Here is a 12885-nt window from a genome sequence, read left to right as displayed (position 1 = left end):
AGGGACTATGCCAACGGATAAAAGTTCCATATAATTTGCGACCTGGGAGAGCTGATGCCTCCTAAGTCGCAGAATAAAAATTGTTCATTCCATGGCATTCTTGTACTCCGCCCACTTGTTCTGGTCCTGAAGTCTATATTTCACTCGGAGAATACAAAGTGAGTAAATAAAATATATACCTATAGATGCCAACGATTAGAGAGGTGGCCAATACTGTTCATTCTAACAGTGTTGATGCCCTCTACTTTTACAGGCCTACCATTGTTTCTCCTATGATGTTCTTGTACTCCCTCCAACTGTCCTGGTCGAGAAGTTTTATATTCCACTTTGAGTCTTGCGATGAACGTTCTCCTTCCTTCTACAAAACCCCTTGACTCATGATCGCATGGAATACGTGGACATCTTTGAAGCAATTTGGAACCATATATCATGGACTTCCGTCGTCGGTAAAACACAACCAGTAATCCTACAAAAGAGAGATACAGAAGTCGAGGATGGTGGAAGTGTTATCTCCGCTTTTGATTGGATCTTGGGCATGGAACGCCTGCCAATGTGTATTTAATCATGAATTATGTCGATAAATGACAGAGTAGTTCAATTCTTAGTAAATGCAAATGTGGTACCTGTTCCATAAAACATGATATGATAGCAGATTTGCTATAACAATTTAAAGCTACAGAAATCATCCAAGAATGGCTGATAGTATTTTCTTTTTTTCTTTTTTTTTCAAAAATTGCCAATTTATTATAATAAAAAAAAAGACCAAGGACTCTGTGTGTGCCGAATCGTGAGAGAAAAAGTAAATCCTTGAGTGAAAATTGAATAATCACTACAAAGATCCTCTCATATCAATTTGCTTGCGCTCCTTTTTTGCAGTGCGTAGCGTGTTAAATTATTCCCTATGGAGAATAATTGAAAAATACGCCGTTTTTGACGGATTTGCTAAGATATCTCCCAAACGCGTCAACAAGGTGATCTATCAAAACAGAATAGAATAGAGCAGATTCTCACCTTGAACATGATATGATTTTCATTTAATTTTAGTCAAATTAAGTTCTGTCACTTTTGAGGTTTTTGGAACCTTTCTTGATGATTTTGAAATCCATTTGTACATGAGCCAATGGGCAAGTGCTGGAAACGAAACTTTTGGTGCAACTTCACATTGTTGTAAAAAAATATATACGTCACAATAGACCCTATCAAAAAAAGACATTTTGCAGAAAATGCTGTAGATTGCGAATACCTAAGAATTATTTTGATTGGATAAAAAAAACCTCTGTCACTTTTCACATTTGCAAAAGCTTTTGCAATAATTGGTCACTATAGTTTGGCGGATTCAGCCGATGGCATTGTGTGTACACAGTACACACGCATAGCTATGCAACGCAGCGCGTGAAGAATTTTGCAAGTTTTCATTATTCGTATATAGCGACAATGTTGGATAGGACCGTACCATTTTCGACCGGGGGTGTGCCAATGAATGCAAGTGATCAAGAAGAGTTACAAAACTGAAGGGAGTGAGAAAACAAGGAAAGTGAGAGGGAAATTTATGAAAACAAGTAATGCGAGGAAAAATGACAAGAAAAGAAGAAGAAGTGAAAACACGCAGCTGAGTGCGCTCACGATATGTAAGTTGAACACCCCTGCACCGCAATGTAGCAGCCCGCCACTATACACGTAGACTGCCTGCACGATGCGAAGACAGGGGCGCGTATTAGTGACTGTGCGTTAAACGTCCCATTTCTATGCCTTATAAGAGGAGCGTTTTTTGTACACAACAAATTGATATGTTAAACTTAAACTTGACTTGATCAAGAATTCATAAAATGTGTGCTTTTTTCAACTTTGAATCGATCGAGTTAGATCATATTTCGTTAAGTCAATGAGAGATAATTCACAGAGTTGGTGCAGCGTTTTAGAAAGGCGAATCGAAATAACAAATGGAACCGATTGAATATGTATTTTGTATACCTTTGGGGTCAAAGTGATGAAGACGGGATTGATTAATAGTTGTTTCATTACATCCTTTACACGTAAGTTGACTTCTGTATTTCTCTGGACTCCATTCCGAGCCGTTTATTGCAACCTGTGATAAAAACGGACCCCAAATTTTTATTATAAATAGCGACAATGACATGATATAGGTGCGGGGAGGCTTTTACCGACAAGATATACATTTTTGAACATTATGTTGAGATCTATCATAATTGATAATAATTTCAATTGTTAAACTTCCTAATATATGCTCACTCGCTTAAAACTTGAAACATCTAAGAAAAGTTTGCGATATAAGACGTGTTGTGGCCCCTCAATTTGCTTTATCCATTATGCCACTGAAAGGTGAACCATTCTCAAACTGTATGTATATTTTTTTAATTACCGTTTCTCAAATCATGACTAAGGTCCTATTAAAAATTGTTCTCGTTAATAGTGGTGTTTATTACTAGTGAACAAACGACTGATTTTGGCTATGAAACACCAATGTTTCTTAGATTCCGATTTAGAGTTGATTTGGTTGGATCAATTCCACTGGATGCTGTGGGTTATCGGTAAGAAATCGGTCAACAGAGTGGATATATTGTTTATTTATTTATTTTTTCTTCAGCCACAGGCTGTTCTTCTAAGGGTCTAGCTCAAACATACATTAGTAAAAAACAAATACATATATAAATAGAACATAAATCAACAATGATATAACAAGTTATTAATATAATATAATAAGTTATTAATAAACAAGCTAGCTATTATCTAATAATACCAACAACAAGAACAACGAGAGGGGAAATAACACACAATTCAAAATTAAATGTTAACGTAAAGAACAATATGTACGGATTTGCCAAAGATCTATGTAAATGGCTTTAATACTGTGGTTTTATTTAAATGAGGCCCATTCCATTTGTAATTTCCTATGACAAAGAGGAATTCGGAATTTGGAGTAATTTTTACTTACTTGAAAAGTTGCACCCAACAAGCTCGAGCCTTACACAGGTAACTGAAGATGTATTCACGGGGTAAAAGCGCGCCAACTCCAGCAACTCGAAGGGTTCAGGAAAATCGACCCTTGCAAGACTGGTGTTTTGATAGTCGACATAAAACTGTCAAAAGAAATGTTATAAAAAGCCATTAAAAAAAACTTATGTGATCTTCAAAATAAAATGATCATAACCTATAGGTGCATGTTTTGTCAAAGAGGCAGACAAGGGTGTAAAGCTGAAATTCCAAGAGTTTATAGTGGCGGTATGAGACTGTTACGGATTATGTAACTTAATTACGAATTCAGATAGCGTATTAAGTCTGAGGTTCGAAACCTAAGTCTAAGATGTTCATTGCATATAATTTCTTCGTCTTTTTCTTACTATCATTATTATTCTTTTTCTTCTTCTTCTTTTCTTCTCTGTTATCTTCTCTGTTGTCTTTTTCTTCTCCTCTCACTTCCCTTCTTCTTCTTTTTTTTCTTCTGCTCCCCTCCTCTTCACGTTTCATTGATTGCCTTGTAATATTTCATTGATGCTTCTGTTCCATATATATATATTGTTCTTTAAACGTGTTGATTTTAAAATGTTTCCTTTGTCAATTGTATGTTCCACACGGCCCCAATGGAAATCAGTCTGCGAACTGTTTGGGCTTTTTAACCGTGTATAAATAAAATAAATCTTATCTATTGTAACTAGCAGCAATTACCCGTGGCAGCACAGGGGATAGGAGTCATTTTTCTTTATCAAAGTGTGTGGGGGGAGGGGAGGGGTGACATTCTTGTATGTACAGCTAGACTGCCTATTTACACTGAAAGCCGAGCAGTTTATTGATGAAATATATTTAGACAACTGATTTATAGCAGACTTCTCTTTCAATATAGATAGGAGGTTCAATTAAGTTAAGCATCTTGGGTTGAACTGGAGGAAGAACTTCAATAATCATTACAGAGTGAAATCCAATCTAACTATAAAATGGAAAAATGTATTAGAACACGGTGTATTCAGTAAGCAGTCAAGAGGCAATTATTGTGATATAGAAATGTTATGATTACATGTATTGGGTCGGAAATAAATATGTAAGTACATTGCACATGTACCTTACAATGCACATTAGACTGCAGTTGTTTGTAATTTTTAAATTAAAGGTTGCTCAATCATATATAAGTATGGCAGGATGTCGAAAAGAAGTGAGAGTGAGAGAAGGGGGGGGGGTGATAAAATGAGTGAGACAGAAACAGTGGTGGGAAAAATGAGTCAGACAGACAGTGAGGAAAATGAGAGACAGAGAATGGGAAAAATGAGAGACAGAGGGGAAAATGAATGACAGAGAGACAGAGGGGAAAATGAAAGAGACCCACACGGGGAAAATGAATGAGAGAGAGAGATAGTGGGGAAAATGAGAGAGATCGACATTGGGAAAATCAGAGAGAGAGAGATAGAGAAATTAAAGAATACAAAAGAGCGAGATAGAGAGAGAGAGAGAGAGAGAGAGAGAGAAAAGATTTTAGATGTTAATTTGTGATAAAAAGATAAGATTTGTATGGCTTACATGGGCATTTTAATTTCTTTTAGAGGTTTTAGATATCTTTTTTTACTGGTAGATCAAATAGTTATGCATTGAAATAATTGATAAAAATCTTAGAAAGTTCACTGTAAATGTAGTATGGAATTATTGTGTCTTTTAAAAGTTAAATGGGCATCTTCACTGATTTAATTTTATTCAAATAAAAATAACAATATTGATACGTGTATGTTATAGATTATGTCTTTTTTCATAAAATATCATGTTAATTAAAGGCAAGATATGCTACAACAGTATACAGATGAAAAGATCATAATGTTTGAGATGGCATAATGCATAAGGTCCCGTATGTCTGTTATACACGGTATTGGCTATAGAAGCGATAAACCATTTTTACACTGTATTATTCATATCTACATTTTTAATAAACATCTACATATGTAAAACAGAGTTTTGTAGAATACATGTCAAACAAAATATGTGTAGCAAAAAAAAATGCCAGTGTTGCCAATTTGTAGAAGAAAATTGATCAAATTTGCCTTTAAATAAAAGGGGTAATAGCAAATCTATTTAAGACGATTTTAATTTTGGGTTTTGGAACTTAGCACTGAGTTGATTATCTGACTCAACCAAACAACTTCATCATATGTTGGAATTTAGATTTACTGCGGCATCGATCATTCCAATATAAATATTACATTTTACGTCAAAATACTAACCATGCACTGTTCAACTGTGTACAACAGAGCACCGGCACAGTTTGATTTTGGAGCGTTGAGTAGCAGGTAGCCCAATCTGTTAAATATAGGATTAAATTAAAATACAAAGGATGTGTTAATGAAACTGGGCAGAAACATTAGATGTAGACCCTCACCCCCCCCCCCCCAGCAAACCCCCAGTCAACACTTGTTTTCAAAAGGCAAGTCAGAATATTAACCTCTTTGTGACAACTGCTTACATTTTGTACGGTAACCACTGAGGACATCGGCCGATTACGGTATGTTGTTTACGTTTCAGCAGCGCTACACATGCATATATACATGCAGCCAGCGCATGAGTGTAAGTACGTACCGTATACCGTGCTTTGTATTTCGCTGACCGAGAGAGGTAAAAGGGACTGGGAATTTCAAAGCTATATTCAGGGCGGCGAAAAGGAATGCCAAAAGTTACGAATTGTAAAAAAAAATTAAATAATGCGACCAAAAATACCACAAACAACCCCCGTCATGACAATCTGTGAACAATCTAACCATGTTTAGAAAAAATTCCAGCTCCATTGAGTGGAAAACCACGGAGAAAACGTGCTTCAAACAAACGGAAGGACACACAAGATTAGCCAATTATAGTAAGCTTAAGGATAAATCACTTATGTATGAAACAATTATGTAAAACCGAATTACACATACTTACACACCCACATTCGCGCAACTCGCCCACTTAATCGTAGCCTTAATTGCTCGGCACGCACACAAATATGCTTGACTAATTCCTTGCTGGAAAGGGAGCAGTATCTCACATTGTGTTCAAGATGTGTGTACAGTGAGGTCACAGAATGTTAACAGTGTGTTCATCTTAAGACTGTAAGATCTGAGCATTTTAACAGTGCGAATCACATTTTCATATAGTTTACTATATGAACACACGGTGAAATTTCGCGATGCACAGATGTCCATAGTGTGTGCAATTGTCTTCACCATGTTCACACTGTTGCAGTTTGAGTATCAAGAGTGTGAATTACATTTCATTTCACCAGTGGCGTCCAGATGATGGGGGGGTGTGGGGGCTTTCAAGAACAAGGAAAGAAAACATAGAAAAAGAAAGCAAAGGAAAAAGAGAAGGGTGAAATATGATATTAGGTCCTATTCCCTAAATAAAATTATGCCAAAATCTATCAAGAAATGGACATTTGTGATAAAAATGTCAAACTTTTTCCTAATGCACTAGATATCTACCCACCTCCAAATTGCTGGCTCATTGCGCCATCGCATCTCACTTTGTACGCACGCTACGAACCCAATAAGCGGCACTTTCTTTTCAGGGAACTAAACAGACTCTCTATTCTTTAACGTTTGGTTTTCCTAATATACTCACAAAGGTGTTCTTAAAATCATTAAAGTTAGTGGTGTAACTATGACATGTATGAGCAGAAGTATATTAACTTTTCTCTTACACATTTATGTTCATTGTGTAATATAAGTTTTGAATTATTTGACATTGTTTGACATTCTACCCACTTACTATCCATATTTTAAAGGTGAAGTCCACCTCAGAAAAATGTTTATTTGCATCAATAGAGAAAAATCAGCAAGCACAATGCTGAAAATTCCATCAAAATCGGATGTAAAATAAGAAAGTTATGATTCAAAGTTTCGCAAAGTTTCGCTTATTTTCAACAAAATAGTTACATGAACGAGTCAGTTACATCCTAATAAGAGTCGATGATGTCACTCACTATTTCTTTTGCTTTTTATTGTTTGAATTACTAGTATACAATATTTCAATTTTTTACTAATTTAACGATTAGGACCTCTTTGCCTGAACCACAAAATGTTAAATAATGGAATTCCACGTGTTCAGGGAGGAATGAAACTTCATTTCACATGACATTGATGAGAAAATGAAAATATTTCATATTTCATATAATAAAATAAAATACAAAAGAAATAGTGAGTGATGTCATCAGTTCCCTCATTTGCATACTGACCGAGTTGTGCATATAACTGTTTTGTGAAATGAAGCGAAACTTTAAAATGTTATAACTTTCGTATTTTCCATCGATTTTGATGATTTTTTCTCTTATTATTCAAATAAAGTTTTGTTGGGTGGACTTGTCCTTTAATCACGGATTTAGAACATATAATATATATATGTATATATATATACATGTAAATATGATTATCTTTTTAACTCACGGTCTCTATCAAGTTTAGGTGACCTGCTTCGATCATCTCATTTGTGCCGAACCAGAGGCGAAATGCATCAGTCCTGGAGTCGGGGTTAACGCACTTTCGAAAAATCATGGCGGACAGTTGAAACGGCTCAGTGACGGCCATCTATCAGGTATACAAACGTAATTGGATGATGGGTACAAAGGCCATGAAAGTCTTGATAGTGATATCGATTAGAATGATGATGGTGATTATGATGGTGTTGATGGTGGTGCTGATGACAGTGATGATGGTGATAATGATAAAATGGTGGTGGTGGTGGTGATGATGGTGATGATGACAATGAAGATGATAACGATGATGATGGTGGTGATAATAATGGTGTTGATGGTGGTACTGATGATGCTGATGATGGTGTGATGACGATAATGATAAAATGGTGGTGGTGATGATGACAATGATGGTGATAATAGGCATGATAGCGATGATGGTTAAGACGATGATGATAATTATGATGATGATGGTGATCATAATGGTGATGATAATTCAGGTCAGTTCAGTTCATTATTTTCCATTAAAAACTCAATTGAAATAAATACATACAAAGTTCACAACTAAAAATCGGAAGGACCCAAGAAAAGCATAGCTTGCGAGGATGGGCCCTGTACAATCATTAACAAAACAAAACAGATCTTACATTGTTAAAACGTAAAACAGATAAAAAAAAACTGTCTCATACACACACACAATCACACCAACACACACCCATATGCAGAACATTGAGAAGTTAACAAAGAGTAAGAAAGAGAAGGAAGCGATAGAAAAAGAAAAGGAGAGATAGGGAGAAAGAAAGAAAGAAAGAGGGAAGATAGAGTTCGAGAGGGAGAAAGAATACCCTCTACTCAGAGCACATCAAACGTTTAAACAATAATTGTTTACATAAGTATTTGAATCTCGTTAAAGTTGAAGAATTTTTCACAACATAAGGTAACAAATTCCAAACATGAACACCCTGAAATCTTATTGTATGTCGGGTTAATGAGGTACGTGCAAAAGGGATAAGAAATTTTGATTTGTTTCTGGTAGCATAAGAATGATAAAAAGAATTTGTTTTAAACATATCATTGAATATTGATGGAAGCTCTTTTTTATGAAAATTGAACATAAATATTAAATTGTTTACTGTTACAAGATCAAAAACAGGCAAACATTTTAGGTCACAAAACAGAGGAGTACTTGGTGTCATGTAGTTAGAATGAGTAATTATACGGATAGCACGTTTTGAAGAATATGAATTTTGTATAGGTGTGTCTTGAAGAGTTGCCCATATCATATTACAATAATTGATATGTGGTAATATAATACTGTTATAAATAGTTAATAAAATATTTTTTGGCAGTGTGTTTCTAAAGTGTGTTATAATACCAACCCCCCTTGAGATATTAGAACAAACATGAGAAATGTGGTGAGACCAATCAAGCGATTCATGAAGTTTGATGCCTAAAAATTCTACAATATTACATTTCTTAAGAATATCATTTTTTATATACACAGGGGAAACCTGACAAGAAACTTTTTTCTGTTTGGAATGAAATATTATGTAATTTGTTTTATCAGTATTTAAAAAGAGTTTGTTACAAATATACCATTCACTTAGTTTCTCTAATTCAATATTTATATTACAAATTAAAATATTTATTCTTTGTGAGATGAAATGACAGCAGTATCATCAGCAAATAATGAAAATTTGAGAATATCTGAAGTATGTGTAATATCATTTATATACAACAAAAATAATAGTGGCCCAAGCACAGATCCTTGTGGAACACCAGTATTTGTATATGAAAAATCGGATGCTACACCATCGACCATCACATACTGTTTTCCTTTCAAATAAATAACTTCTAAACCATTCAAGAGATACACCTCTTATACCATAATAATACAATTTTTCAAGCAGTATGTGATGGTCGATGGTGTCAAATGCTTTGGAAAGATCCATAAAAACCCCACAGCAAAATTTACCTTCATCAAATTTACGTAATATATAATCTGTAATATTTCAAATGCTTAAAGAAGTAGAATGTTTTTTCCGGAAGCCAAATTGTTTTGAAACTAGAAGATTAGTTTTGGATAAAAAATTATAAATTCTTTTATACATTATTTTTTCCAGTAATTTTGAAAAAGTAGATAAAAGTGCAATGGGCCTGTAATTTTCTATACAGTTTACTGGACCTATCTTATATAAAGGAATAACTTTGGCAGTTTTAAGTTTATTTGGGAATACTCCTGATACAAGAGATTATTATAAATACAACACAAAGGTTCAACAAAAAAAGTATACATTTTTTCAAAACAGAAGTTAATACATCATCTGGGCCTGTTGCTTTAGATGATTTGAGTTCATGGCAAAGATTAATAATTTCATAAGGAGAGGTTAGATTCAGAAACAAAGAGGACATGGAGGGTGTAGTCAAAAAGTCTTTGAATGACTTAGTTGAATTAGGAATTGATGCTGAAATATTTTTAGCCATATTGATAAAAAGAGAGTTGAAAGCTTGTGCTTTATCTTTAGATGAATGGAACGATGAATTCCATAAAACATTTTTTGTGGTAGCGAATTTGTTTATTTTTTCAAGTAAATTATTAATTTCTCGCCACGTTTTAACCATGTCCCCCTTGACTGCTAAGAATATCATATAATAATATTTTGCCTTTGAAGCTCTAATTATGGAAGTTAATCTATTCTTTAATTCAAATATTTTCTTTTTTTCCTTGTATTCAATGTATTCATCGTACCTTTATACATTCTTTGTTTATGTTTTATTGACCTCAATATACAATTGTAATCCAAGGTTTCTTAAAATGTGTTTTACTACTGCGTGGTTTTGCAGTACAAACAGGAAACATTCATCATATAACATACAGAATTTGGAAATGAAAAAGTTGTAACATATATTCACATCATCGTTACTATAAACTGTCTGGCATCAACTGACGAAGTTTCTCCTTAAACATTGCTATTCCTTTTCATTTACTAATCTATTTTTATGATTCTTATTATCAATCGGTAAGACAAAATTTTCTCTATCTTTACTTACACAGAATATTGGAAAATGATCGGAGAGATCTGAATAAATGAGTCCTTGGTATTTATTTTTTTCAATTGAATTAGTAAAGTATGTTGTCTATTAAAGAAGCTTTAGAAAACGAAATACGCGTGGGTTTAGTAATCAGGGATACATATTAAAGAAAACATTAAATCTAGAAAATCTGTTGTTTTGGAATGTGTATCATAATTCAGTAAGTCAATGTTGAAGTCTCCCATTATATAAACATCTCTCCGCTCACTTTCCAATTGTACCAAAAATTTCATCATTTTATCATGGAAACAATTAATATCAGCATTTGGAGGTCTATATACACAGCCAACAATAATCGGCTTTGTTTTTCCTTGTATTTCAATAAAAACAGTTTCATATTCTCGTGCATTAAAAGAAATGTCAGACCGAAATTGTATATTCAAGTCTTTTTTAACATAAAGTGCAACTCCACCACCTTTTCGAGTGGCTCTACTTGATTGTACAAGATTATAATTGTCCATCTTAAATAATGACAACTCTGTGTTTTTACTGAACCATGTTTCAGATATACCAATAATACTGAAATCATAAGAGAGTGAATGTAAAAGTATTTGAAATTCACTGAAGTTCTTCTTCAAGCTCCTAGCATTCAAATGAAGCACTGAGAATTTTGAAATATCAAATGAAAAGTTGCTACAAAAATCATCAGCGAATAAATATTTACAAGAATTTGCAATATTGATCGAATTTGTATCAAAAAGTGACTTTTCATTCTCAGATATTGTCATGAAGTCTGTTGCAAATGGATTGAAATTCAAAGCTTGAAGTTTATCAATGTCAATATGTGAATTCAAATGGTATAGACAGACATATAAAATTCATAATCATCGACAATATAATTAAATGGAAATATAATAGAGTTACAATCAATACAAAATGAAGACTGAGTAGAAGGAGAGGTGAAAGAAGTTCTGCAATTTGCACAAATACATAACCAGACATTTCACTACACACACACACAGAATCACACACAAAGATAAATGATCAAATTGTACACATCAAACGTATATATATAAAGAAGCTATCTGATGAAAACATGAAGTAGCCATAAATAACATACTAAAGAGTCAAGTTCATGCATCAGCAGCATGATCAATGTCTAAAGATATAAGTCTATTTACAAGAATTCTATCAGCATCATGAACATGTCTTCTGATATAAGTCTATGTACAGGAGTTCCATCAGCATCCTTATCATGTCTGATATAATCAGTCTACTTACAGAAGTTGTAAATCATCTTCATTTCGTATCAGTTTTCGCACAGATTTTCCTCCACTTGTTATTGACACGAAAATGCGACCATCTGATGACCAAGCTGTGATCATGATGGTGATGATGATGACGACGATGCGTTTGCGCATGATCAGTGTCTCACAATCACATTGCTTTAATACACTGACTTGATCACACTGTTAACTAGTGAACATGTCAATTGAAAAGTCCTTATTCTTACTTACTTGCACCAGGCTTCGGTGGTGACCGGGGATCCACCCGGACCTTGGTATCAAAAGCTCGTAATGCGGCCAGTTGAAACTCTGAGTCCCCAGTATCATCTAAAACGAGCACCTGTATTCCATCGACCTCCCCTCGCATAAATCCAAATTCGCTATCGCAACCTATGAAATTACAAAATAAACAATATAATAAAATATTGGATTTGTATAGAGCACGTAACCACCTTGCTAGGTGCTCAAGGCGCTCCAATATTTCCCCGGCTAAGTCTACCTATTCGGCGCTCACAGATTTTTCGAGGAATTATTTCCTGCGGTACCCATTTACCGCACCTGGGTTGAGTGCAGCACAATGTGGGTAATTTTCTTGCTGAAGAAAACATGCAATGGCATGGAATCGAATCTACGTCCTCACTTTGAAAGACGAGAGTCTTAACCACTAGACCACGATGCCCCCTCACTTATGATATTATTAAAATGGCATGACCGACTTAATGGAGATATTATGATATTATAATTATGTCAGTTCCTATTGTTTGAAACAATCGTAAACATATTTCGGTGAACAAGTTTATCCCTAATGAAACTGAAACCTAATCAATCAAAAATAAGTAGGCGTAGACTGAATGAATAAATGAATTTATCAAATATATGATGATTCTTTAAATGTAGTGCATTCAGTTTCTACAGTTATTAATCGTCACTGCAACGTCATAAGCGATAAAGTATAGCACCGTTATTGTCTGTAATATGAAGGGTAAATAACGATATTTCCATTTTTAAAAATTCTGTATTTTCTTAAATGATGTGGTAACATGACGGTTACCTACCATTATCCTGGATCCAAGTATTTCTATTTGAGACTGAATGGCTCGGTGGAGTTAGACAGAGGTTTTATTCGAA

General features: G+C 34.3%; 1 protein-coding gene across 1 annotated transcript in view; it reads right to left on the bottom strand.

The window, feature by feature from the left end:
* Window positions 1-2027: 2027 nt before the first annotated feature.
* Window positions 2028-12885, bottom strand: part of LOC121421915 — an 11984-nt gene continuing 1126 nt past the window's right edge. The window contains exons 2-6 of the mRNA XM_041616714.1: window positions 11989-12147; window positions 11043-11050; window positions 7413-7553; window positions 2954-3098; window positions 2028-2086 (exon numbers count right to left, since the gene is read on the bottom strand). Coding sequence (XP_041472648.1) covers window positions 2028-2086; window positions 2954-3098; window positions 7413-7553; window positions 11043-11050; window positions 11989-12147 — 512 coding nt within the window. The remainder of the gene's footprint in view (window positions 2087-2953; window positions 3099-7412; window positions 7554-11042; window positions 11051-11988; window positions 12148-12885) is intronic.

The sequence above is a fragment of the Lytechinus variegatus genome, chromosome 9, assembly GCF_018143015.1.
Source record: "Lytechinus variegatus isolate NC3 chromosome 9, Lvar_3.0, whole genome shotgun sequence".
Classification (NCBI taxonomy): Eukaryota; Metazoa; Echinodermata; class Echinoidea; order Temnopleuroida; family Toxopneustidae; genus Lytechinus; species Lytechinus variegatus.
Note: the sequence above shows the minus strand (reverse complement) of the source record. Positions and strands in the feature narration are given on the sequence as shown.